At 38.9% G+C, this 26,113-nt stretch overlaps 2 protein-coding genes across 2 annotated transcripts in view; one reads left to right on the forward strand and one right to left on the reverse strand.

The window, feature by feature from the left end:
- The window catches only part of EVC2 (EvC ciliary complex subunit 2), a 437,493-nt gene that overhangs the window by 108,903 nt on the left and 302,477 nt on the right, over positions 1–26,113 (forward strand). The window lies entirely within an intron of this gene.
- STK32B (serine/threonine kinase 32B) overlaps positions 1,161–26,113 on the reverse strand; it is a 161,479-nt gene continuing 136,526 nt past the window's right edge. The window contains exons 8-12 of the mRNA XM_061468967.1: positions 25,677–25,793; positions 24,551–24,676; positions 18,131–18,262; positions 17,303–17,367; positions 1,161–2,583 (exon numbers count right to left, since the gene is read on the reverse strand). Of these exons, the coding sequence (XP_061324951.1) occupies positions 2,445–2,583; positions 17,303–17,367; positions 18,131–18,262; positions 24,551–24,676; positions 25,677–25,793 (579 nt within the window). The 3' untranslated portion in view covers positions 1,161–2,444. The remainder of the gene's footprint in view (positions 2,584–17,302; positions 17,368–18,130; positions 18,263–24,550; positions 24,677–25,676; positions 25,794–26,113) is intronic.

A 26,113-nucleotide genomic window follows, 5' to 3' on the forward strand; every position in this document is an offset into this window, starting at 1 on the left:
AGATGCCATCTATGGAATAACCAGGCTTCTCTCAAAACCAGCTTAATAGTGCATTGGCAAAGACACAGAGCATCCAGCAGATCAGACTGCAAATGTTTGGTAGAATCGTGCAGAAAATTCCCCAGATTTTTAATACAGTCACTGGTGAACTTCTTACGCTCTGAAGGCTGTGGATCCTTCATTCTATAAACATTTTATCTATAAACCCAGGCTTCTCTGTGGGTGCATGTACAGTAGCAGGCAGCGCAGCCCAACAAGAGGGGCTTTGCAAAACAGAGCAGTTGGTGATGCAGACCTGAGGTCCACATGAGGCACACTTGGGGAAGTTTAATTTCAGATATTCTCTCACTGGTTCCTGTGGTCTACAGGCCACAGCTGGATGAATGGCATCAACTGCTCTTGGAGCACATCTTCTGGGTTTGTGTCGTCCAAAAAGAATCTGATTTGGGTGCTACAGTATGAACAAAATACAGCAGGGCTGTAAGGTCGAGTCATTAACTTCAAAAATGCCTTCCCAGCCTGAATTAAGGTGTTAGTACAGCTCCATACTATGCAGTCGATGTACAAGATCCATCACAGTAATCTTCTTGTTCAAAACAACTATAATAATAGCAGAAAAGCAAAGATGAAATTGCCTTTTTTTCCCCAAATGTTTTTCTGATTGGAAATTTTTACATGGAAAATCTTAATAAATTACTAGCCCTACTTCCAAAAACTCCATGACTCTAATCTATATCACCTGATACATCATGGACCCTGCAAACATTTATTTGGGAGTAGTAGCATTAATTTTGGTAAGATTACTCTAGTAAATAAAATCTTTCATTTCTTTCCAGGATCAACATCCAGGTCAACATCCAAGGTCATAATGCATTTTGATTAGAACAATAGAAAAACAATAGAATAGGTGTTTCCAAAAATCATGTGAAATGTCATCCACTTTGCTCCTTCCCAAGTGAAACCAATACTAATCACTATAAGAAGGGTTTGACATGAGATAGTTTATTCTGGGCAATGAAATATATCCTATCACGAAAAAACTCTGCTTCTTTGCTTGATCCTAATTAAGGAAGTAGACCAACACCATGCTCACGACACATGTAAAAACTTTACCTTAGTACTCTGTAAACTGCTCTGCTGTTGACAGGAACACCATCTCATTTCATGGAGCAATAAAAATCTGTATTTTGTGAAAAATTTTGACAAAAAATTACATATAATGTAAAACCAAATTTTAAAATAGATTCAGTTACAAAGAACTTTGTTTTGCAAAAGATAGAATGGAAACAATACAGTAAAAATAGAGTATTACAAATAAAATGTTTTTCACTTCCAAAAGCCTAAATTATTTGTTTTAAAAATTTGAAATGAAATTTGCTTATGGATGGTAACCCTTAAAAATGAAAGCACATTAGGACAGAACAAGCATGCATTTATTATCAAAATGTGGAAAGCACAGGTTGTAAAACACTATAAATGTAATTGTGAGAGCTGTTTGAAAAAAAAAAAAGGCTTTCATGTCAGCACATTTTGGATAAAGTATGTTTCTTTCTATTCAGGATGGTTCTCATCCAGAATAGATCCATGAAAACAGAGACACATGTAACTTCTTCACATTTTATAACACTTAACTATGGATCTGAGCAAATTCTTAATGTTTTTATCTCTCCTTACTAAGCTGCTTTTAAACTCTGGCTCAGTCAGCCTATTGTTACATGGAGGGCTTTCTTTGTCATGGTTAACATACACTACTAACATGTCTGATCCTGCATCCACTAAAGTCACTAGCAAAACTTTGACTTGGCCAGGGTCACATCTTTTACTACAAAGCAGAACGCATGATGTTAAGGAACAATGCGAATACATTCACGCTGCAAATTTTCCAATGGGCTTCAGTTATCAGAATGAAATGATTCAGTGTTTGGCCTATTTGACACTACATTCACATATTTACATTATACACTTCTGTTACAAACTCAACAGCAGGTGCTCGGAAACAGTTGTGTCCAGCAGTTTCACAAAATTCCGTTTTAATTAATGGAGACAGAGAGGGTAACGTAAAGCCTTCAAGATAAAGCTGGCCCGCATAGAACATTGTCTCTTGAGAGCAGCCAGAAGCTTGGCAATCTTTGAGAGGCTGCCTAACGAATTGTTTCAAGTTTACTTCCAGGATTTTGAAAAGGAAAGTCACTCTTACTTATAAAACTGTATTTCACTGCTGATGGTCATTTTTCCAGTGGCAGAGTCAAAATAAGATCAGGGATGTACATGGGAAGTCTCTGCCGGTGTGCTCTGTGGCTTTGTCCTTGGCTGAGGATCCTGATGTTGGAGGAGTTAGTTAGGTGTCCCAGGACCCCAGGGGTGAAGAAGAAGGCATGCACAGAGAGGACCTTTCCTCGCCTTGCCAGGGTTGAAGTTTGAAGTGCGTGCAGGGCTGTAGCTCACTAGCTGCTGCAACCTCTTGTGCAGCCGTGTCCCAGTAAATTGTTGTTACGTCCATCTTGAAGTTTCTCATGGCTCTGAAGAGATGCCCTGCTGTCCATGCTGGAAGTCTGTCCACTTTGATCCTGCTGTCTTCTTAATCTGCCAAAGGTTAAAACATTGATATAGCTATCAATGCTGATACCTGTATCAGAACAACTGCCACTGCCTGTCCTGTGGATGCCCACATACACTGGTGTATAAAAAGGATTCATACACCATTTGATCTCTATTAACTCCTTGAGCCTTACAGCTCCACTTTCCTTTAAACACGGATGATTGCTCCCTCCTAAATATGTGCAGTTGGGTCTTAGTCAAGCCTGCTCTCATTAAAGCCTATCATATATAGCCAGCAGAGGACAGTGCTTTCTCCGGCTTTAGCACCTCTGCTCAGACTGCAACTTGACTAAACTATGAGGGTTGTTGGCTGGGCACACAATAGCAATAAGCACCTGCTCTCCTCTGCTGCCCTACAAAATTATCAGTAACCTCCATCAGTAAAAGAGAAAAAAACCCATGAGATGAAGGTATATTCAGTATGCCTCTTGTTATTACTTCATAGGCTGTCAAAACCTCCTAGGTGATTCCAAGGAACAACAACAATCCTATGTTGTTTAAAGACTGCAAAGTTGTCTTCTTTTGACATCATTTTCTAGAGAACAGCAATAGCCCCAGAGGTACCAGCTGTTTTATCATCAAGTTTCTCGGCATTTCTGTTCAACAGCGATATCAGCTTCAGTGATTTTACTGTGATTCCTGTGATATACAAATATTTTCCTCCAAACACAGACACAACATAAGTACTCTCAAGAAGGGTGTCAAAATTCATGGAGAAGCTATGAGGTAGGGAACAATTTTTTTTCTAAAACATGAATAGTTGCTCTTTTGGAGGAATTTTTTCTGTTTGCTTTCTCAAAATGAGAAACAGATGTTGATGCACTCCTGAAAAAGGGACCAAGACTTGGCACCAGGGAATACTATGGAAGAAGCTCTTATACTGATTATAAATGGCATGCATGGTATTCTCCAAAAAAACTTAGCAAGTAACACTGACTATGAAGAAAATAATAACGGAAAAGCATTCAAGAATGAAATGTGAAGGGTCAATTTCAAAGGGTAAAATACTTCCAGGTGGCACAAAGACTATGAAGACACCATACTGAAGACTCAAAAGAGAATGCAAAAGGACATGAAAATTCTAAACAGGGCAATAAAGGATGCTAAAGTAAAACTAATGAAAACACTGTCCATATAGGCTGAGTTTAAAAGAGCACGAACACAGGCACATTAAATGAAAAGATATGAGGCAGACTGGAAAAAACCCTCAGAAGATTAGACGAACAAATTACTAAAAGCATTTACCCTAATGGTGATTCTTATAAGTGTACCAGAAATACAGCGGTTATCATTGAGTCTACTAGCCAATGGATGACTGAGTTATTAGAGGATAGGATAAGAAATATGAGACCCTAGCTGAAAAGCCAGTGGTTTATCTTCACCAATGTTCGTGACACACAAGCTTAGGGACATTCTATTGTTCATGAGAAATTCGTCCATCATCTCCAGTAAAACCATCAGTCAAACAGCTTTAGAACAAGCCATTCAAATGGATGTTGACACAGCATCGATTGGATTTGCACCCAAGGACTCTAAGAAAATTGCAATATATAACTTCTGCACAACTGAATGGGGCATAGAAGTTACTGTTGAAGCTGTCTTGACACCAATGAATAAAACACAACAAATGTCATGGCATTTATTTTTTTTAATATGGTCTTCAGAAAGGGATTACTGGGAGAGTATTTGAATAAGAAAAAGTCTTGGAACACCTTAGGGTCTGAGCTACTGTCCTTCACAAGACTGAAGTACTTACAGGCATCTAAAGAAACAGCTACAGTGCTTGGAAACTCATGTTGTAAACTGTGGCTTGCAAACCTGTTCATCCTGCTAAATAGAGGATTAAGACAAGTTTTGGCTCTATGGAGATCTGAAGAATCGTTGTATTGGTCCAAGAAATGCAAGTGATTTCTCTTTGAATTTGTTTATTTACTTGGTTCATAAAATGCTAAAAAAAGAAGGCTTTTACTGTACTGTTAAAATTAATGGGAAAATAAGAACTCTCAATAACAACATAAAGCAGGAAAACACCATTTTAACACTTGCATTGGCACAAAGACAGCATGTAAGGAGGACAGTTGAAAAAGCAGAGACATGGAGCCCATGCTGAGTTCAAAAGATACCAGTGAGAAGCCTCAAATTTCCCACTCTCTACAGAGGTGGTTTCTGTCATTAACTTATTTCCATTATTTTCTTTTACCCTGTTTCTACTACTATTATTGAACTGTAATTAGATTATGGGGGTTTGGAAGTCTAACGAAACATATTGTCTTAGTAATGCTTCCTTGTATTCCCTTTTCAGACATTAACTGTTTCTGTATCTAGATTCACTACCCATATTTACAAGCTATTAAAGTAAGCACTAGGTTGTTAATCTAATGATCTAATATTAACTATTATTTAACTATTTAATAATTTATCAATCACTTTATTCAGTGATTAAAATGGCATTGAAGACTTGTCTATAAGGGGCTATTGTGGACATGCTAACACCTAATTACCAGTGTGCCCTGGGGACTGCAGAAATGGATTAACAATCAGTAGATGCAGATTCTATTTTTATGTCTGTCACTCTTTGGAAAAATTACAGCCCTTTTCTGTGCCTCAGCTTCTCTCTTAACAAGTACAAAGAATATAGTGTGGTGAAACGATGGGGAATTATATTTGTACTGAAATCTCACATGGTTTGGAGCTCTGGTCATAAATCTGAGTTGTGCCTAAGAAATAGAAACAAAAAGAAAATTGAAGCCATGTTTGGTCTGATGAAATCTTTTATTCTTATCAAACCCATGCCCACAGGAGATTTTTCTAGATGGACTGGTGACAGAGCATGTTACAGGCTTGTATTTGCAGCTCTTAATTAGGCAAAGGATGCAATGGACAGGAACATGCCAGGCAATGTGGGACTTTGCTTCCAGTTGCCCATCTAGAATGTGATGCTGAGGCAGCTGCTGCCAAGAATGATGGAAGCTGAGAGCTTTGTGCCTTTAACTACTGTTCTATGCCTCACAGGCCTGAATGAAATGGGGAGTTTGGACTGTGAAGACTCAAAGGACTCACACTGCCACCTCAAAGAACAGCATCACCCTTGGTATTGGTAACTTGGAGTATGATGGGAAGTACAAACACAAAGCTACTGTTTAAGCTACTGGGTAGCTTGATCTTTACATATCAATATAAGCATCATGAGAAGTCATACGTTTTGGTTTACCTCTCTGACCCATATAATGAGTGTTTCGTGGTAAGTAGGTGGTAGACAGGTGTAAACTAACAATGTTGGTCATATCAGCTCATTTTCTGGATCACCTCATCCAGAAGATGCAAAAAGACTTCCTTTCCTTGGTTTGCACTGAATAAAAATGTTCATGACACCCACAATCTCTCATGCTTTAGCAAGAAAAACAAAGTCACTTCCTCAAGCTCATGCAAAGCCTTACCTCTTGCAAAATCCCTTATTTAAGGTTTATAGGAGCTCATGAGCATCAGGAAAAGCTCTCATACTATGAAATCAGGGCAATTTTTTGGCAGTAGTATGTAGGTCCTGCAGTATGCAGACGTCTTTTAAAAAATAATGAGTACTATATTTGAAAATTTCCTCCATTATTATTTTATTTTGTTATCATTTTATCATCAATTAGAGGCAATGATTGTGGAAATGTTGATAACTGGTCATGATTCCTGGGACAATAAGCAGCTTGGCTTGTCATCTGGCTGACACTGCAGGGAACACAAATGAAGTTTGATATATGGACACTTAATAATTTTCTGTCTGCAATTTTTAATGGTTTCTCTTATAAATTGATTCTGGCTGTGATCTCTTTTTGTGAAAATTGAAGAAGCTGGCAGTAGTTCACAATTGTAAATGAGTGCTTCTCTTTCTCTTATGTCTGTCACCAAGATTCTGCTTGCTTGTTCTCATCTGCCATGTTTTGATTTAACTACATTTTTAGTGAAAAGCTAAAAGAAAGAAGTGAGCAAAAGATCCTGATCAGGTTACTTTTAATTGAATAAACATATCTGGGAAGAGTATTTTTGCTTTTCAAAACAAAATATGCACCAAATATATCAGAAAAGAGTGAAAACACAGATACTTGTTTTCTTTTTCAAAAAAAATAGCAAAAAGAAGCTGACAAGTTGATCAGAAGTACAGAAAATTTGCTTATTTTACACTTCCATCCATAAAGAAGAGAACTCTAACCTTTTCTCAGTGTAAGTCTTAAGGAAACATGCTAACAAAAAAGAACTCTGGGATACAATACTCCTGGATTGTCCGCATCCTTTTGGTACGAGCTGCAGATCCTGCTCAGATTTGCTTCCCAAAGAACCCAGGATGCAGGATGAGGACCTGGCATATGGTCAGGACATATGAACAAAGAGAATCTTCTGGCCAAATTCTGCAAAATTCCCCAATTTGATTTCATAGCAACATATGTAAGAACTAAACGGTATAATAATCCTGCACAAGATTAAGTTACCTGTTAACCTGAACATCTGCTAAACTATCCACTTCACATTCCCCAGTGGTATCCAAAAGGGTTCTCATGACAGGTAGCAAAAAGAGTGCTGCATGGGAATGTCGTTTCTGTATTTTAGACTTCAGTTACATTCACACCACAAGGTAAAATGGAAGCTAAATGGCACAGACTGGCTTGCATCCTTATGACTAAACTCTCTAACCTTCAAACCAGAGTTGCTGTATTCTAGCTGCCCATAGACAGCTTTCAGTCTATGCTAACCTCTGAAACATGAAGGGAATTGCTTCAGAGAGAGACTGTGGCCTTAGAAAACTTATGTCAGCAACCATGTTAACAACTGAGAAGTATGGAATATTGCCTATATACTGCCTTCAAAAAATAGACAACAGCAATACGGTAGAAAATGAAGGATAAGGAATAAAAAGGAGTAGAAATAGAAGGAAAGTTAAACACTGAAAAATGAGGAAGGATTTAAAAGAATCCCAACTGTGGAAATCTAATTAATTAAACTAATTATATACATAATTAAAACTTAAATTATCTCAGAAAACAGCTGTATATAGCCAATGTTCTTTCTTATTAAAAAACCTCTTTACACCTAACAGAGGAGCAGTAACCATGGCAGAGTTAATAATGGGCTTTCCTTTAGCTTGTGCTAAAGGGAACTCAGCAGTGCTTTGAGGAAAATAGAAATCAATGAAAAGTGTATGAATTTGCTAAGCATTTTCAAGTAAACAAAGAAGTCACAATCTTGCTCTGTGCCAGAGGAAGCTTGGGGCAGACCAGGGCAGACTTAAGGGATGACTGGAGCAGAACCAACATTCATCACTCAGCAATGTCAATGCTGAGCCACACAACTCCAAACTGAAAATTAGTCTGTAAACTCAGATGATTTCCCCTTGCTTTAGAGTCTGTGTAGAGAACCAAGATGTACAGAGCAGCTTTAAATGAATCACTGCTATTATGTGTAGTAGCAGGTATGTATTTTGGAAGACCTGGCTATAACCAGTAACCTCTTCAAATCACTAGCAAGTGTGGACATCATGAGTCTTTAGCTCTTCCTTGATAATGTTTACACTTACAACCTGCTTGTTCTTGGCCTCCTGCCCCACAGCTGGGTACATATGGCTCAAATGCAATTGCCCTACAAGTGGTGTTTGGTGCCATGTGAGATGCCCTTGACTACCTGACACTCAGAGCAGGCATGTGCAACAGCAGATTAGAGATGACCTGTGCCTGCTGGATTGGCAGGCGCGAATTTAGTTTTGCAGAGATGAGCTGAGCTCACAACTGTAGGATGGATTTTATGCCTGTTAACTGTAGACAACTGAAAAATTAGTTCAAGCTCTCTCTACAGGATAAATGGAGGCACTAATATAGATTAACAAGTACCAGTCTGTTATCTAATTACATGTGTCACAGATCAACCTTGGGAGATACAAGTCTCTCCTCACTGATTACTAAAGGAGATTAAGCTAAACAAAGGATTTTTAAATGGATTACTTTAAAGGAATATGGTATTCTTGTACCTTTAGAAAAACAGCTATACCTTTCTTCTCCAAACCACAGATTCAAGACCCTTCCTGTCTAGCAGCTGTACAAGGTCACCACACACTGCACTGCTTAGCAGAGCCAATTTACTTCTGGATTAGAGCTAATTTACACCCACACTGTTCAGGCGTACAGAAATTGAATGGTCCCATCAGCCTGGAACACAGCACATGCTGCTGAACACTGCCAAGAGCTAGGTAATGAAGTCACTCAGGAGCACGGGGGTGCAATTGCCTGTTCATCCATGCAGACGCGCCTGTAGCATATTCAGGCTCTGGGTTTGCCAGCAATAGCTTTTCTGCATGACTTGGGCTGTATCTTGAAAAATAGTTTGTTGTCTGATTCCCATTTATTTAAAATACTTTTGAAAACCTTGTGTGCACCCTTTGGGGTAGGAGTTGTTCTGCACCTAGCCAATATTTAACTCTGTCTCTGACCACAAACATGTACTGTTGGTACTGACTGCTTTGACAGAAACAATCACAACCTCAGATCAGTTTTCCTAATACACTGTGATGCATGTGTTTTGATAGCTCAGTAGATTACCATGTAATCGTTCAAATAACTCTGTTTTAACTCCATTTAAATTTAAATGACTGAGACATAGACTAAAGTTATGCTGTACTACATGTGATTGTGAAAAGTAAAATTTTGGAGGAAGTATCCCCATGTAGCGCAGCTGTCTTCTTGTACCGCTGACACTCACAACATTTACTCCCACCCTTTCTAAATATCCTGAGGGAAATATGCTTTTACCATGGGTAATTGATTCAGGTTGATAGTTCCTGCTGAGTAATTATGCTCAGTAAATGCCTGTGAATATAATTTTCTATCAACCAGCAATTTATAATCAAGCATAATGGGTTCAGGTGCACATACGGCGTGAGTGACATGTGAAATACTAGTATGTGGAAGTCAAGTGACAAATCATAATGTGCGCTGTAGCATGTTGACCTGCTATGTCTTGAGACCTCAGGTTTACTTTGGGAATTGATAAAGCAAAATAAGAGTGAAGATATGAAGTAAATAGATGAAAACATCAAACAATGTGCAGCCGTTTAAGGAACTAAGACTAAACCAGCCAATTAAAATTAATACTGAAGCCACATTGAGCCTAGTAAAATAGGTATCTCTTGGAAGTGGGTTATTGTCCATCCAAGACCAGATGCATCTTAAACAATAACTGTCTTGTTCAGCCACATTTTGAAATGTGAACTAGTTTTTCTAGTTTAGATACCTCTGTAGATCCAAATGTACAAGGAATGGGAAAGCAGCTATGAAATGTCCCATTAATGTATTGGTTATTAGACTTTGTGGGACCATAGAGAGAAAATTTTATTTCTAGTTAGCCAGAATCTAGTTTTAAAACTACAGACATTTGCCCATGAATAAGGATATTTCTCAGCAGCGTGGACCAAAACTCATTCTTAAGACATTAATTTCCTAGCCTGCCTTTGGTGTGTATCTTGAAGGATGCAGGCTCATCCTTTTGTACAGTCGTCAGCAGATGGATAGGTCAGAGGAGTTACTTTGAAATATTCTCTTCCTTTATTCTTTCTGGTGAAAGGTGAAGTGATTCTTTGGGTGAAGTCCAAATGAAACATACAGGGAGAAGGATAATTCTTCGTCTGCATCTAGAGTTAGATCTTCTTTGCTGGAAACATATTCTCAGCCACTGCCATCCTCACTGAGACCCTAGACCCCATAGCAGGGAGATTTCAGAGGAGCTGGAGTGAAGAGGCCTGTTAACAGACAGCAGATCACAGCAACAAGCATGATTTTGTAACAGACTGAGAATTTAAAGACAAATAATAATATAAGGCCTGTGAAAGCTGCCTTTGCAATGAAGGTGATGCACGTCTATAGCTCTGTGGAATGAGGCTGTGACCCCTTGGGAAGCCTGCACTGGAGCAGACTCCTCCAGGACTTGTGACCCCGGGGGGGACCCACACTGGAGCCGTCTGTTCCTGAAGGACTGCACCCCATGGAAGGGACCCGTTGGAGCAGTTCATGGAGAACTGCAGCCTGTGGGAAGGGTTCATGCTGGAGAGGCTCAGGAAGGTCTGCTGTGGGAGGGACCCCACAATGGAGCAGGGGAAGAGTGTGAGGAATCCTTCCCTGAGGAGGAAGGAGCAGCAGAGACAACCTGTGATGAACTGACCACAGCCTCCATTCCACTGGGGTGAGGAGGGATTGAAAGCTGTGAGTGAAGTTGAGCCCTGGAAGAGGGGAGGGCTGAGGGGAAGGTGTTTAAAGGTTTAGTTTTTATTTCTCATTATTCTATTGTGATTTGATTTGTAGTAAATTAAACTAATTTCCTGAAGTCGAGTCTGTTTTGCCCATGACAGTAACTGGTGAGTGATCTCTCCCTGTCCTTATTTTGACCCACAAGCTTTTCAGTATATTTTCTCTCCCCTGTCCAGCAGAGGAGGGAAGTGATAGAGCAGCTTTGGTGGGCATCAGCATTCACCTGGGATCAACCCTCCACAAAAGCCAGTCTGGCTCTGCCTTATTACTGGGACCTGATAAAAAGCATTCTCAGCCTGGAATAAGCATCTGTGAAGAGGCTGGTTCAGCCCTACCCTTCTCCTTGCACCAGCAGGGTTCCAGGAATCAGAGCCTGCAAGTTCCAGGGAGTAAACACAGACTGCTCTAACCTCTCTGCTGGCTAACCTCTCTCCACCTAATCCTCATGCAAGATTTCTCTGCCAAAGTCCAAAACCTCAATTCACAAGAATCTTCTTGTAAAGCCTAGTTAACTACACAGCTCTTTCATTCTCTGAGGGATGGAGCTCCCAAAAGGAGACTCCGCTGGTAGTTCAATTGTAATCTTACAGCATAACTCTCAGCCTTTCTTTAACCACCAAACCTCCCTAGACAATGCATAGAGAAGGTGGGTGCCTGACACAGGGATACACAGAAGCCACTGTATTTTACACCAAGCCATGCAGAGCAGTCACTAAGGGACACCCACAACAAGAGTATCATGTCCCAGATGGGACACAAGAAAATTATCTCCAGCTAAGCTTCACAGCCCTGAGATCTTCCCAGGGAATAAGTGCCTTATGTCCCCTGAAACACAGCAAGGGACAATCTGAATTTTACCTAGATCTCTTACTGCCCTAAGCCTTCTTTACCTTCATTATTTCTAGAAAGAAGACATGTATGTACTTCCATAGATGCATACATATACACACAAATATGTACATTTTATTGTGCAACCCTTGTACTATTATGAAGACTCTATACACAGATGGAGACCTTATAAGATGAAAAGCCATAAAAGCACATACCCAGCAATTCCATCTAACAGAGATTCCATATTGGCCCATTTAAGACACTAGTGGACAGTGTCAAGGAATAAGCCAAGTGGAGGCAAATGTCTGTTATGGCATTTCCTCCTCACTTCTTACATTTCCATACTTCCCAAACCAGTGAGTGCATAGGAGGTCTTGCGTCTCATGGACCTTGACAGATTTTTTGCATGAATTTTGAATTTTTTCTAATCCTTTTCTGAATGTTTTTGTGTCTTTCTCATCCAAAGCACCACTCAGTGCTGTGCTGAATTGCACACGGAAGCATGGTTTTGTTTTGTTTTAAACCTGCAGATAACATTGTGGTCTTGAGTTACCAGAAGGAGTGAATAACTGTTGCTTAGTCATCTCAGTAAGTTTCATAAGGAACCAGAACTGTATACAGAATAGAAAATGCAGGTGTATGTATATGAACATACAGCTTCCTGCACACAAAACCATCTCGATGTTCATTTCTCTATAGCTTTCTTTTCAGTCTGAGCATATTAATACCTTTTAGTTTTCAGATAAGCACTGTGCTATCCACAGGCTTTACAAAATCTCTCTCCTTCATAACTTAAGCTAATTTAGATTCTACTGTCCCAAAGATAAAGTTTAGGTTATTTTCTTCCTATCATATATGCATTTATCAGTACTGAATTTCAGCTGCCATTTTCTTGCTGCCCTGCAGCTCAGAACCATGACAATCATTATCCACTGCAGCTCTTTGCAGTCAGATTTAATTTTGACTACTCTGGTATCATAAGAGGACTTTATCACCTCACCATTCTCCTTACTTTCCAACTCATAGAATCATAGAATAGTTTATTACTTCATATAACTCATTTATGAATATAGTCAAAAGATACACAAAGTATTATAATGATTGGTAAGAATATTACTGGCTTGTTTCTGCATTGCTTCAGGAACTGGCCTAAAAATGTTTTCTTAAAACAGGTGAGTTCAGTCTTCATGATTCATTCTTAATTTATGGAGGCTCACAAGTGAGGATTTACACTAGTGCCGGACATGAAGACAGATGAAGAGAAATCATAAAGGCAACCCCTTATGGTCACTGAACAGTCATGACATGTTATGCAGTCTTCATTTATCAGAGATATGATTTGTTCGATGTAACCTATTAAAAACAATCTTACCTGGTGCTCAGAATCAGACAGTTTTGGTTTGTCTCCAAAGTATGGGATGTAGGAATGAAAGTTTTTCTTTTCTCTGCCTATGAATTGACTTTTTGTTTCATTTTTGTGAGGTGCACTTGTGTTTATTAGAAAAGTAAACAGAAAGTCAATGGAAACAAATTGCTGGCCTATCATGGTGAGGATTTGTGTCTGTTACCCTTGTCCTTCCAGGACCATGTTTCAATACATTGAATGTTCTGATATATGCACCACCACACAAACTTTAATTCCCAAAGTTAGATGTCCATTTGGTGAAGTGTAGCCACTACAATGATATAGTTACTTCCTTTGGCCATTTTTCCAGGCAGGCTTCAAAAATGAGGTTTTAGACACTCATTAGCTTTTTATTTTTTCCTCCATGAAAATGTGAAGGAATCACATCATTGAAATTATGGCTTTTGTGTGATCACCCTTTTTGCTAAAAAAAAAGTGAATTTGAAGATATGCTTACAGAAAGATTCCTAGCTTGGACATGCTATGCTCGAGTCTTTAGGCAGCTTGGCTTGGTATAATGAAGAGGGTGACATTTGGACTGGTAATTCTAAGCCAGTAATAATGAACAGGAGTCAAAGGCAGAGTGAAAGGGCTTTTGTGACCAATCATAAATTATTAGTGCCCAAAACTAAACCAGATTCAATCATCTTCTTTCTAATTAGGTGAGATTGCAGGAGCAATCTGCAAAAGAAGACGTATCCAATACAAAAGGAACAAAAAACGGATCAGTGAAGAGCAGCCACTTGAAATGCTCAGAAAGAGATGAATTTAAACTGAATTAAGGTCAGCAGAAGAGACAAGAAAAGAAAACTTGTGCTGTAGCCTCATCCATAAAGCATTCAGATATTATGGGGATTATGGTAATATAAATATCTCCAGAGACACTAAGTGACATAAAATGCCTATTAATGAAAGTATATTCAGTGAGGTATATTGCAAATCATTATGAATATTCAATAGCAATTGAACTGAAATGAAACAGAGCACCCAGGGACTCTGGATTTGAATCTGAAAAGACAATTGAAAAGGGGAAAAAAAGGAAGTACAAAGAGAGTGATAATAAATTTCGTCTTATTAAAAATGCAGAGAATATAAAGCAAGCTCTTCACCTCTGATATGGACAAAATCAGACAATATGATTTTAAGCATCTTACTATGCTTGAAATATGCTCCCTCAACTTGTGTTGTTTATTCTGGGAACAGAGAGCTGTCTGTTCACTTAGAACTGTTCAGTACCTTTTAGAAAAGAACCAGGTAATGCCAAATAGTAGGAAATATAGAAAGGAAAGGGAGGGAAATGTGCAGCAGCCATCTGTCTGCTTCAATCTGTAGCAGAATTTTTTTGTATGGCTGCATTGGACAAATACTGAGAAGAGAAATAAGGTGTACTAGCAGCTCAGGAAAGAGGCAAGCCTGTTCAGATCAATCTCATACCAATGCTATTGGGGAATGTTAGTGTTAAGTAGAAAGACTTCGCTTTCAAAACCATGAGAACATTTTTAAATGTGTCCATTAGAATTATTTAAACTATGTATTTTATATGAGGTTATTGCTCCATTGCAATTAGTAAACTAGTTCTGCAGAATTCTAACCCATTTTCATGTACGCTGGAGATGTGAAATACATATTCTACTCAGTAAAATGTGGCTATAGGATTTTATTTTCAGTAGCTGGCTGATAATTTTGATGAAAAATTTGTGAAGCATCTAACTGAGAGGAGTAGGTATTTCCTGTTTTCTCCTTTTCTTTGTTTACTAATCTCTTTAATCTTGAAGACATCTTTCAGGGAGAAGAGGTGGCTCAGGAACCAGGAAGGGTAAGAAATATGATTCCACTGCAAGCAAATATTGGATCTATTTCTTCTGGTTTTGGCTATTACAGGTTTTGGATATTCATAAACAGAAATAAGATGTATGTGAACATTTGTTTAGTGATAACTCCACAAAAATAGCACAATAATCTGTGCTCAGTGTTTTGATAAAACTACAAAAATAGTGTGGCTTTATCTGTACAATATTGCTTCCCCTCCCCCACCCATCCTCCACCTCCAAAAAAATATTGAAGCTGTAGCCTACAGCTGCTAAATGAGATCAGGTTCTTGAAAAATTGCTGGTAAGTCTGTGGGAATACACATTCAGATACTGTAGAATTGATGCTGCACTTCTAGATATAATAAAGCATCTATCCATAGAAATAGATTTAAAACCAGGAAAAAATTGTCAGCAAAATCCATGTAAGTACAGCCTCAGCCTGTACATACAGCCCCGAGGGTATAGAAAGGTGTAAGGAAAGCCACGATGAATTACTCTGGCATATACTGCATAGCCTTTTCCTTCCGGTATAATAATATCTGAGTCTCTTATTGCTCTTATTTTATTCCCATTAACTTGAATCCACTTTGTACTTCAAAAATTTGACCTCTGCTTCCCCCCTTATTAACATGTTTGTCTTAGAAAAGTATTACAGAAGTCTCTCTCTGCCCTTCTTCGGCTCTAATATGACTTAAACAAGAAATGATTGTGAGGAGGCTTTAGACAATGCAGGATAAGTTATAGGTCTATACTAAATATTTTCCTTTACCTTGTCAAAGCCAATCAAGCAATGACCAAAACACATGCTGTTCTAGATTAAGTGCATGTGTTTTACCTTTTGCTTCCATTTTCCTGTACTCCTTTTAAATTTCTCTTTGATCTCTCATCAACCTCTCAGAGTCATTTATAGCTTGTGTTATTACTGTAGTCATGCAATATGAAACAAATAAAAAATCTTCCTATCCACTACTAAAAAAAAAATAAAAATAAGAAACTAAAACCATGTCAATAGAAATTATTTAATGCTAGGGAGCACACACAAAGGGATTTTGAAGGTGTTTTACAAAGCCTGTTATTTTATTCTATCTTTCAAAAATTGCTATTTGTCGATAGGGTTTCCTTGACATATGACTCTGAAGCAGGTGAAAGAGTTGTATCTAAAAATGAACGAGTTGCATGAACAACTTATCAGAAACACATTAAATTGATCTATCAATGTAATCTTTTCCTGTTGTTGTTAATATAATCTTAATGATGTCGGGTTTTGTGGTTAATAAAAATCTCACGAAATTTAGGAATTTCCTTGTGCACTGACACCAGAACAGATTCAGAGAAGTCAGCCAAGACCTTTCTGTAAACCTCTTATGATCTGACCTGGTCTGGCTTTTCTTATTTATGGATCTTACATAAACATATGGCTCTCTTGTGCTAAAGATCATGCAAAATAACATGAAGAATCTGCCGGAACTTCTTTTTCTTTGCAAGTCCTTGCTGCAGTTTCTGTGAGCCATCAGTACTGGGAATAGACATGTCCTAGATTGTAACAGGAAAAATGAGGCTGCCCATGGCATAATTTCTTTCATGACATCATGTCAGCTGTGCAAAGTTGACAATCCCTTTCCCAATTTTATTTACAGAAGACAGTAATTACCTGCACTGTAAGCAATAAGTTAGTCACCACTTTTTAATTAATTTCTTATATTTCACAACTCCATTACAAAGGCTTGCAGATGCAATTAGGTCAAATAAAACCACTGAATATACTTGGACAAACTGCTAGATTTGATCAAAGACACAAACAGCTCTCCTGTTATGAACTATATCTGTTAATACAAATGGGTCCATAGTGGCACCAACTCACATACCATAAACTACGTGAAATGCAGTGTATTAGTTGGACTAGGAAAACTATTGACATCCTTCAGATTCAGACTTGTGTCTGATATAGGTTTAATATTTAGCTCTGTTGAAATAAACTTTGTTTTTATAGCGGTGAAGTATGAATGGTGTTTCCACGTCAGAACACTGCAGTTCATACTATTAAAATTTCACAACTTCTTACTTAGTTTTGTTTTGTGAAAAAGCCCCTTTTATTGTATTCCTTTTGCTTAATTGCCAACAGTTTCTCTGCAGAGTGAACAGTGATATTTACCTTATCTCTTTAATATAGTTTGATATCACAAGCACTTTTGCTTGCTTTCAGAGGCGGAAAAACTACCAAACCATCACACACTGTAAGAAGAAGAAACCAATGGAAATCCAAGCCCTTTAGACCATGCTGCTCTGATCATTAATCACTTTTTCTTAAGCTGAGAGAAAGAAAAAATAAATCTCAAATTCATTTCAGTAGTGAATGCTAAACAGGCATTAAGAATTGCACTTACTTCTCTCTGTTGAATATGATGAATTCTTTCCTAACGGTTTCCAAGCACTGCTGCAGGTGCACGTTCTTTAAAAAACAGCATGAATAAGTTGATTAAAAAAGATGAAAACTCATAGACAAAAATCACAACAGCTGAAACAATACTGAACAAAGAGGCTTATGAATGGATACTATCAAAAGGCATTTTGAAGGCTCTTCAAAAGTGACAGCACAATCAATCTTTCTTCGGAAGAAATTCCCCACAAAGAATTTTACGTCTGATAGCTCTAAGAAGAGCAGCTTGCATGAGCATTCAGAATCATTAAGAGCAGCAACAGAGTTCTTAAAACCTCACTGAAAGGAGAATTCAAGTCTGGAAAATTATTATTTCTTCATTTTCTCCAAAGTGTAGACTGTTTATACAATCAGTCATTCTACATAGGACACATTAATCAAGACTGCAAGAAACAGCTTTAAAACATTTATAAATAACAAGCTTTCCATGCTGCATAGTTTTCATTTTTCATATTATCAGTGGATAAATACTCTTTGTAACTATCTGTCCATGTGTGGGAAGCATATTTGCCAACTGGCAACACTTTTTCATAGTTTAAATGAGCATCTGAGTGGATCTTAAAAATGATTACAACTTAAACATGCTGTAACTATTTGAAATAAATGATTGCTTTTCATCTTGCTTTGGAGATCATTTATGCTGTATGCAAAATGACAGACATAGAGACTGAGTCTATTTTCAGAGATGACAAAACTGAGTTGTGATAAAACTGAGTATGTCTATTAAAGAATTTAAATGAAATGCCACTGATCGCAGCCACAGTACCCAGCTTACCAGTGGGCAGGTTTCCTTAGCTCCATCTTTGGCTTTGTTTTTGGCAAGTCGCTTTTTCTTTTTATGGAGGGGTTTGGACTCTAAAATCATTTCTTCAAGTTCAAATGTAGGATCACAGTTCAGTCTTCCTTTCTGGTACAAAAGGATTCAGAATTACTGTTTGAAGCATCATGGTGGTTTTTCAGTTTGCCCATCAAGTGTTAATACCATTAATAATGATCCAGCTTCACTACCACAGTAAAATGAAAACTGTCTTTTTAGGCCTGGACTGATACTTAAATTCTAAATAAGGGAGATAAGATAAAAATCATAAAGCAATTATAAAGACTTAGATCCTCTTCCTAGTTATACGAAGATGTACTCCTAGAGTAACTCCAATTATGTCACTCCAATGAGAGAGATTAATCTGGCCCAGGGCATTCATCAGAATATCAGTTAGTGCTGAACAAAAATGACAACTGTAATAGTGCAGAAGGGAAGGGGAGTAATTCTAAGACCTTATGTCCTGGGTTCAGCAGTAGCAGTCATTTTTTTCTCCTTCTTAGCAGCTGGTACAGCACTGTGTTTTGACTTCTGGCCTGGGAACAGTGCTGATAGCATCAATGTTTTTAGTTACTGCTCAAATGTTTAGTCTGACCAAGGACTTTGTGAGCCTCATGCTCTGCCAGGAAGGAGAGGAAGCCAGGAGGAAGCAGAGGCAGGACACCTGACCCAAGCTAGCCAAAGAGGTATTCCATACCACAGCACATCATGCCCAGGATGTAACTGAGAGTTACCCGGAAGGGCTAGCTCACTGCGGGGTTGGACTAGCTATTGATTGGTGCTTGGTCAGGCGAGTTATCAGGTGTTGTATTCTCTTCCCTTGTTATTTCCCTTATCATTATTATTATTGGTGGTATCAGTAGTGATTTGTGTTATACCTTAGTTACTGGACTGTTCTTATCTCATCCAGTGGGAGTTGCATTCTTTTGATTCTCTTCCCCATCCCTCCTGGAGCAGGGGGAGAGCAAAAAGGGGGTGGGGAGGGGGAGTGAGAGATAGACTGTGTGATTTATGGCTGACTGTGTTTAAACCATGACACCTTACTTTTTAAAATCTGCTTTTCTGAAGAGATGAAGGTGGATTCAATTACCTAGCTCCTGTCCATGGTAACAAAGCAAGGAAGGGGCCTTTTTTTTGTTAGCAGCATTCAGATAAAAAAACAGTTCATAGAATCATGGATTACCAGGTTGGAAAGGACCTCAAGCATCATCTGGTCCAATCTTTCTAGGCAAAGTATGACCTAGTCTAGATGTCCCAGCACACTGTCCTGCTGAATCTTAAGTATCCAGCATTGGGGAATCCACTACTTCTCTGGGGAGATTATTCCAATGGTTGATTGTTCTCACTGTGGAAAATTTTCCTCTTGTGTCCAACCAGAATCTCTCCAGGAGTAATTTGTGCCCATTACCCCTTGTTTTTTCTGTGTAAGTCTTTGTAAACAGGGTCTCCATCTTCTTTGTAGCTACCCTTTAAATACTGGAACATGGTGGTAAGGTCTCCCCTGAGCTTTCTCTGCTCTAGGCTGAACAAACCCTGCTCTCTGTCTTTCCTCACGCAGCTCCCCAGTCCATCTTTGTGGAACTTCCCTGGACCCTCTCGAGCCCATCCACAACTTTTTGCATAGCAGGGACCAGAACTGAACACAGTATTCCAGATGTGGCATGACAAGCACTAGGTAGAGTGAGACAACAACATCTTTATCTCTGCTGGTGATGCCCTCTCTGATGTAATCCTGCATGCCATTCACTTTCTCTGCCGTGGTAGCACACTGTTCACTCATCTCAAGCGTGCTGTTCACTGGGATCTCCAGGTCCCTTTCCACAGATATGCCCCCCAGCTGGGCAGATCTCAGCCTGTGCTGCACTCCTGGGTTATGTTTTCCCAGGTGCAAGACCTTACATTTGTCCTTGCTGAACTTCATAAAGTTCTTGCTAGCCCACTCTTCCAGCCTTTCCAGGTCATCCTGCAGGGTGGCTCTCCCTTCTGAAGTGTCCTCTTCCACCCTCAGTTTGGTATCTTCAGCAAATTTGGTCAGGGTACATTTGATCCCATCTTCCAGATCACTTATGAAGATATTAAACAGACTGGGCCCAAAGTCAGTCCCCTGGGGACCACACTGCTGACAGGTTTCCTGTTTGAAAAGTTGCTATTTACCCTCACCCTCTGGGTGCAGCTGGTCAGACAGTCTCCACCACAACACAGAGCAATAGTCTAGACCATAATGTATCAGTTTCTCTAGGAGAAGGTTAGAGGAGACTGTATTGAAAGCATTGGAGAAATCCAAGTAGACAATGTCCACTGCTGACCCCACAGCCACTGAGCGGGTTACTTTAACACAGAAGGATATCAGATTTGTCAAGCACAATTGGCTGTTGGTGAATCCGTGCTGGCTTTTCCCAGTCGTGTGCTTCATTTCAATTTACTATGCTTTTTCTTACCTCTTACTGGCATTACTTAAATATTCTAAATTCTCAATTTTTATATTAATTTATGATGCTTGAAACAAATCTTTGTTGTATCAGGAAGCCCTTTCCAAGCAGGTTGATTGGAAACATCATTTTTATATGGTTATTTCCTTCCTTGATTTTTTTCAGATTCTTCTTTAATTCTTTTCAGGTTCTTGCTTCTTTCAGATCTTTTCAGCATAAAAGTTTACAGGAGCATAGTTCATGCCTTGAGGTTTTTTTTTTAAATTCTATTTGTTAGTGCAGTAAAACCATCTCATGACAACATTTAGAATTGAGCTCTTCCTCTCCTATTCAAGGGTAAGAACTAGGGTAAGGCCAGAAAAGCTATGGTTGAATTCACAACTTGGCATCCTAATTACTGGGTCAGGGTTTTGCTGCTCCTTAAGATCAGTATAACCTGTGCTCCTTTCTTCTTCTCATTCTCTCAAAACAGAAAAATAAACTGTGCAAACCATGTGGATTTTGTAATGGAAGATCTGAAAGGCAGCCTGTTTTCTTCTGAGAGTTCAATCACACCATTGTCACTGGCAAGGTGAAAGTACCAAGATAAGTCATATATAAATGGCACATATTTAGTAACCAAAGATACTAAGCAGTAAAACCACGTCAGAAATCACTTGTATAACTTGTGGTGTCCTACGATGAAACATTTGATTTAGAGATCACTCCATCATTTCATTCATAGCTAAGTCTGTATACTCAAAGTATAATATTAAGCTTTCTGATGCCTTTTCCTGCATACTATCCAGTCGGGTTTAGTAAAGTTTATTTTTTGTCTTAACTAATGGAAGTTTATGGTTTATTTATACTTATTTATAAATAAATAATTGTTTACATTTAACCAATCAGTTCCTTGTTTTGAGCATGTACAGTTTTAAGATTTGTTTGAGCACTTTAACATGTAACTTTAATTTTGAAGCTTTAAAAATGAAAACAAAAAATATTGAAGCAACTTTTTGCTTCCTTTATCAAATCTCTAACATACAAAAGAAAAACTATTAACAATCTGTAACTCCAAGCTGAATAGAAATAAGTAAAGCAGAAAGAAACACATGTGCTTGTTATGTAAAAACAATGTTTATGGAATCAAACTACACAGGGAGAAATTAAATGATCGCACCTTCCTACCACAAGCCTCCCATGTGTCCTCCAGCCTGCAGAAGGCAGGCAATCTCCTTACAAAAACAACGTGCTGCCAAAATGTATAAAACTCTCTAGTCATACAGCTATCCCCAAATCCCAGCATGTGCTGGGCTAAATTCACCCTCTCACCAAAGCCTGAAAACCAAGGGAGATGCTATTGCATGGTCTCAGTTAGGTAAAGGTTTTACTGGTGCAACAGAGAAAAGAGTTCTCAGAAAATACCTGGCCAAAACAGGTATTTATGTTTATGAAATAGTAAACTTTATTATAATAAAGAAATGTGCTCGAGCAAGACACCTTGACTCTTGCCTTCTCACTGTTTTTCCTAGTACACCTGATCAAGCAGGAGGAGCAAACCCTGCAATATCAACCCCTGTCCTGAAGTGCCTGGTAGGGCTTGTAACGAGACTTTCAGATTAATCCGAGTAAATAAAAGTAACTTTTTATTTCCTTTTAAATGTAGAATATTATTTTGCCTCCAATATTATAAGTTCCTGCCAAAACACAAATAAGGTGAATCCAAATGAAAAGGATTGCTGTCTGACAGATGTTTAATGGATGACAGTTGAAAGTATTTCAAGAGAACTTAGTCTTTTCTCAGTCTCCATGACATTCACCACTGTCAAGATCAGAGACAAAGACAAGCCATTTGGCTAATAGAGGAGCCCCAGACACACTGGTTGCACAATTGCTTCTGAAATAACATTTAATTTTTTTTTTTTTACCATTCTTAAGAAAACAGGAAACTTCTTTGTACTTTCTCAGTAGTCAGGTACCCTCAGAACAATCTAAATCCAGATGAAAAGAAGCAGAGAGCTACATGAGAACTGTGAATTAAGGAGTTAGGGTTATAGATGCAAAGTACCACACACTTCTTGTGCTCCAGCTCTGGGTGTAAGCCAGCTGGATGTACAAAACTTGCAGTCCCTTTATTAGATCCTATTATCACAGCCAAACTGCCGTACGTCACTGCTTGGGAAGCAGGCTTAGCAGGGTGGCACGCATCCCATTACCTGGACTCACTCCGGGACTGAAGCTGGCTTGAATCCAGTTCTCGGGAGAAGAGTTAAGATGGAAGATATGGCCCTATGAATTCAAGTGTGACTGGGAGCAAGGAGGGGACCAAGGAGATATCTGGGGAAAGGAAAACACTGGAGCAGCAACATGAGCAGAGAACAGACTTGCTATACGCAGGTTTCAGTAGCTGGTTTCAGTGAAGCAGGTTTAAGTCCTCTCTCTTTACTTTAAGTCCTAAGACGTGTACCTGTGCACATATGGGCTTTGCAGAGTCTGGGACTCCTCTGGATCCTCAGGTATGTTGTACCTTTGGGTATGGGATCCCTCTTTCAAAATACAAAGCAGGATTGTGAAGTTTCCCACATGCTGACAACTGGATGAAATTTTCATCTAAGAATAGAAGGTCTAAATAATCTGTTGAGCTTTGTCTGAGAAGGAGTCAGGGCACACCTCCAATATCTCAGACAGCAGATCTAACTTAGAAAGTACGAAAACAGGAAAAGCAGTCTTCGTTCGTCTTGTAGATCCACACCACGGGGTGAATGGAGCTCATTGTCCACCAGCCCAGGAAGGAACTTTGTTCTGCAGTGCTTTGATTAGGATAGCAGCCTGAAAGAGCATAAGGGAAGGGCCCAGCATGGCATAGCAGCTACTCAGATCACAGAGGTGTTGAGTGAGAGGGAAGGAGTCCTGGCCTTGCAGTTTCGCCCCAGTGAATGTTGCTTTAAAGTGCCTAAGAGGGGCCAACCTTTCTCTTCAGCTGTTGCACTAGTTACCTGCTATATTCCTGGTCTTTCCCCAGGCTCACAGCGGGAGGCCCTGCTTGCCCACCCATAGCTTTCTTCTCCTGCAGAATGTTGCTTCCAGGAAAGGCTCTGGTCAGGTGCCAAGAAGCACAGCAAATACTGTCAACACTGTCCTGGCAACCTGCCTGGCTGCCTTTGCTCCATTAAGCAATGCATTCTTGCTCTCAGCTTCTGCAAGGCTGAATCCTGTCCCCATCATATTTAGCAAGAACTCTAACGTGCAAGAGGACAGGGTTTAGCTATACCCTCTTACTACTCCTTATTTATGGTTGCATAAACAAAATGTTATCAGACATTTTTATGCTGCAAATTTGTTATGAGAAAAATTATGGTACAGTATGAGTGAACAAAGTGGAGAAGCATGTTAACACCACAGGCATTGCTTTTTAATTGTATCTATTTGTGTATGATCAAAATAGAAATATCCAGAAAATACCAACAAAATAGGACCACGGTAAAAAGAGAAACCACCAGATTTCCTCGCAGAATCTTAATGTTTTAGGTTAGGAATACGTCACAAAGAAAATAGGTCAGTCTTTTGGAACAGTGTTCTTTAAGTGAAAAAGAAACAGCACACTGGGGTATTAAAAAGTTTTGCAAATGTTAATCAGATACCCGACTTTCACAGCAGCTACCATCATCTTGGTATTGTTTGGCTCCACAACCATTTGCTCTAACAGCTTAAATGTGAAGCCTGGAAAATGGGTTTTTATTTGAAAGGGAACAAAGCATGAACCAAGGTTAATGAGTTTTTGTTGTGATCTGATAAAATGGGCCAAATTTTCCAGTAGCTGTGGCTGAGTAAATGAAAGTAGAATCCACAGTGAAGCTTCTTTGAGAAGTAAATCACGGAAGAGCAATAAATGCAAGTGTAAACAAGTAAACAAGCAGTGGTAATTAAAGTCAGAATTTGCAAACACAGTTGACCTGAAATACTGACTTACGTTAGGAACAAAGCCTGGGGTCACAGCTTTCTCTAGAACAGCATCCCAGTTGACATCAGCTAGGTATGGAGAGCTTTGGATGTCTGCAAGGCTTGAAAGACGGCACTCCGGGTCCTTAGTGAGGAGCTGTGAGCAAGCACAAGGCATTTTCTAAGAGGTGATATGCCATATAAAAAGGTAAAGGCATCACATGCATAAACTGTATAAGACACACTCTGAGTAAGGAAATGGCTAGGGAATCTTCTAACGGTTCCTGGAAGACCCAGTCTAAAAAAAATAAAAGTGATAACTCATAGGATACGAATATGATTTAATTGCCACCAGATGGCTGTTGCAGCCATGAAGCATATAAATGTATTAGTAACAAAAGTCTGTTTACAACTACACAAGAGTCCAAGCAACATGAAACATCACAGTTCAATGCCACACAACAATTTGTATTTCATCTTAAATTCATTGGACTATATAGTTACACTTGGCATCCTAGCAGCAATTAAGATTAACCATTATCAAAAATAGATTGCCCATTGCTACAAAAGAAATTGATCTTCTATTCCTCTATTCATCAATTCACAAATATTTCCTGCTCAAATAACAGTATTGATGATCTGAAATACCTAAGAGAGACAGATGATCATAGCAGTACAGCCAGAAAATTAAACAAAATAAAAAACCTGGGATTTCAGGGAGAAAATGGTTTGCAGGGTCATGATACATTCAGAAAAGCTCCATCTTGTAGTGTAGTAACATTTACAGAAAGGTGGCTCAACTTTAGTTGTTGCAACTATAGCAGCATAGAGCAGGGAAAAATAGAGCCCTTTTCACTTCTAAGCTCCCTGGCTAGAAATTGTAGCAGACATTCAATGTGCAGAGTGGTCCTTCATTCCCTCTCCAATATATAAAACCAGGGCTGGAGAGATTTTGGCCAGGGTACAGAGTAGAAATTATTGATCCCCAAAGTAAATACTGCACCATTCACAATCAGAAAATCTAGGAATAAGCCCTGCCTTCCCAACCTTGACATTTTGACTACTTAACGTGTGTGCTTGTTTGATGTCTCTGCATTGTTGGAGGGGTTTCCGGAAGAAGACAGAAGACAGGACAGAAGTGTTTGTAGCTTTCTTACCTTTTTCAGTAGTGCTATCATGCCCTTGCACCATGCAGATGAGTAGTGAACTCTTTCTATCTTGAACATGTTCAGTATCTCATCAATAGGGGTGGCTGAATGAATTTCATAGGGTCTCTGAGATAAAGTTAAATCAATATCAAGTCAGCACAAATGGATAAAAGAATGTAGACAATTACATTTTCCCGAGCTTGGTGTTGTTTATGCTGGAAATAGCAAAAACATCAAAACGTTTTATAACAATTTTGAGGCTAATCCTTCTTTGTGTGTGTGTTTTTCTTCTGCTGTAATGAATGTAGATACTCATAGATATGTTTCCTCTGCAATTTTTTCTCTCATGAAAAGAAGTATAAGTTCAGATGGGAAGACTGAAGAATTTTGTTCCTGGGGCATTCTATCTGAAATGCGGATTATACTCTTGTGATCTAAACGGACAA

Source organism: Pezoporus flaviventris, unplaced genomic scaffold (assembly GCF_033815535.1).
Source record: "Pezoporus flaviventris isolate CSIRO_AGI_PZ_B2104156 unplaced genomic scaffold, CSIRO_AGI_Pfla_v1 ptg000002l, whole genome shotgun sequence".
Taxonomy (NCBI): domain Eukaryota; kingdom Metazoa; phylum Chordata; class Aves; order Psittaciformes; family Psittacidae; genus Pezoporus; species Pezoporus flaviventris.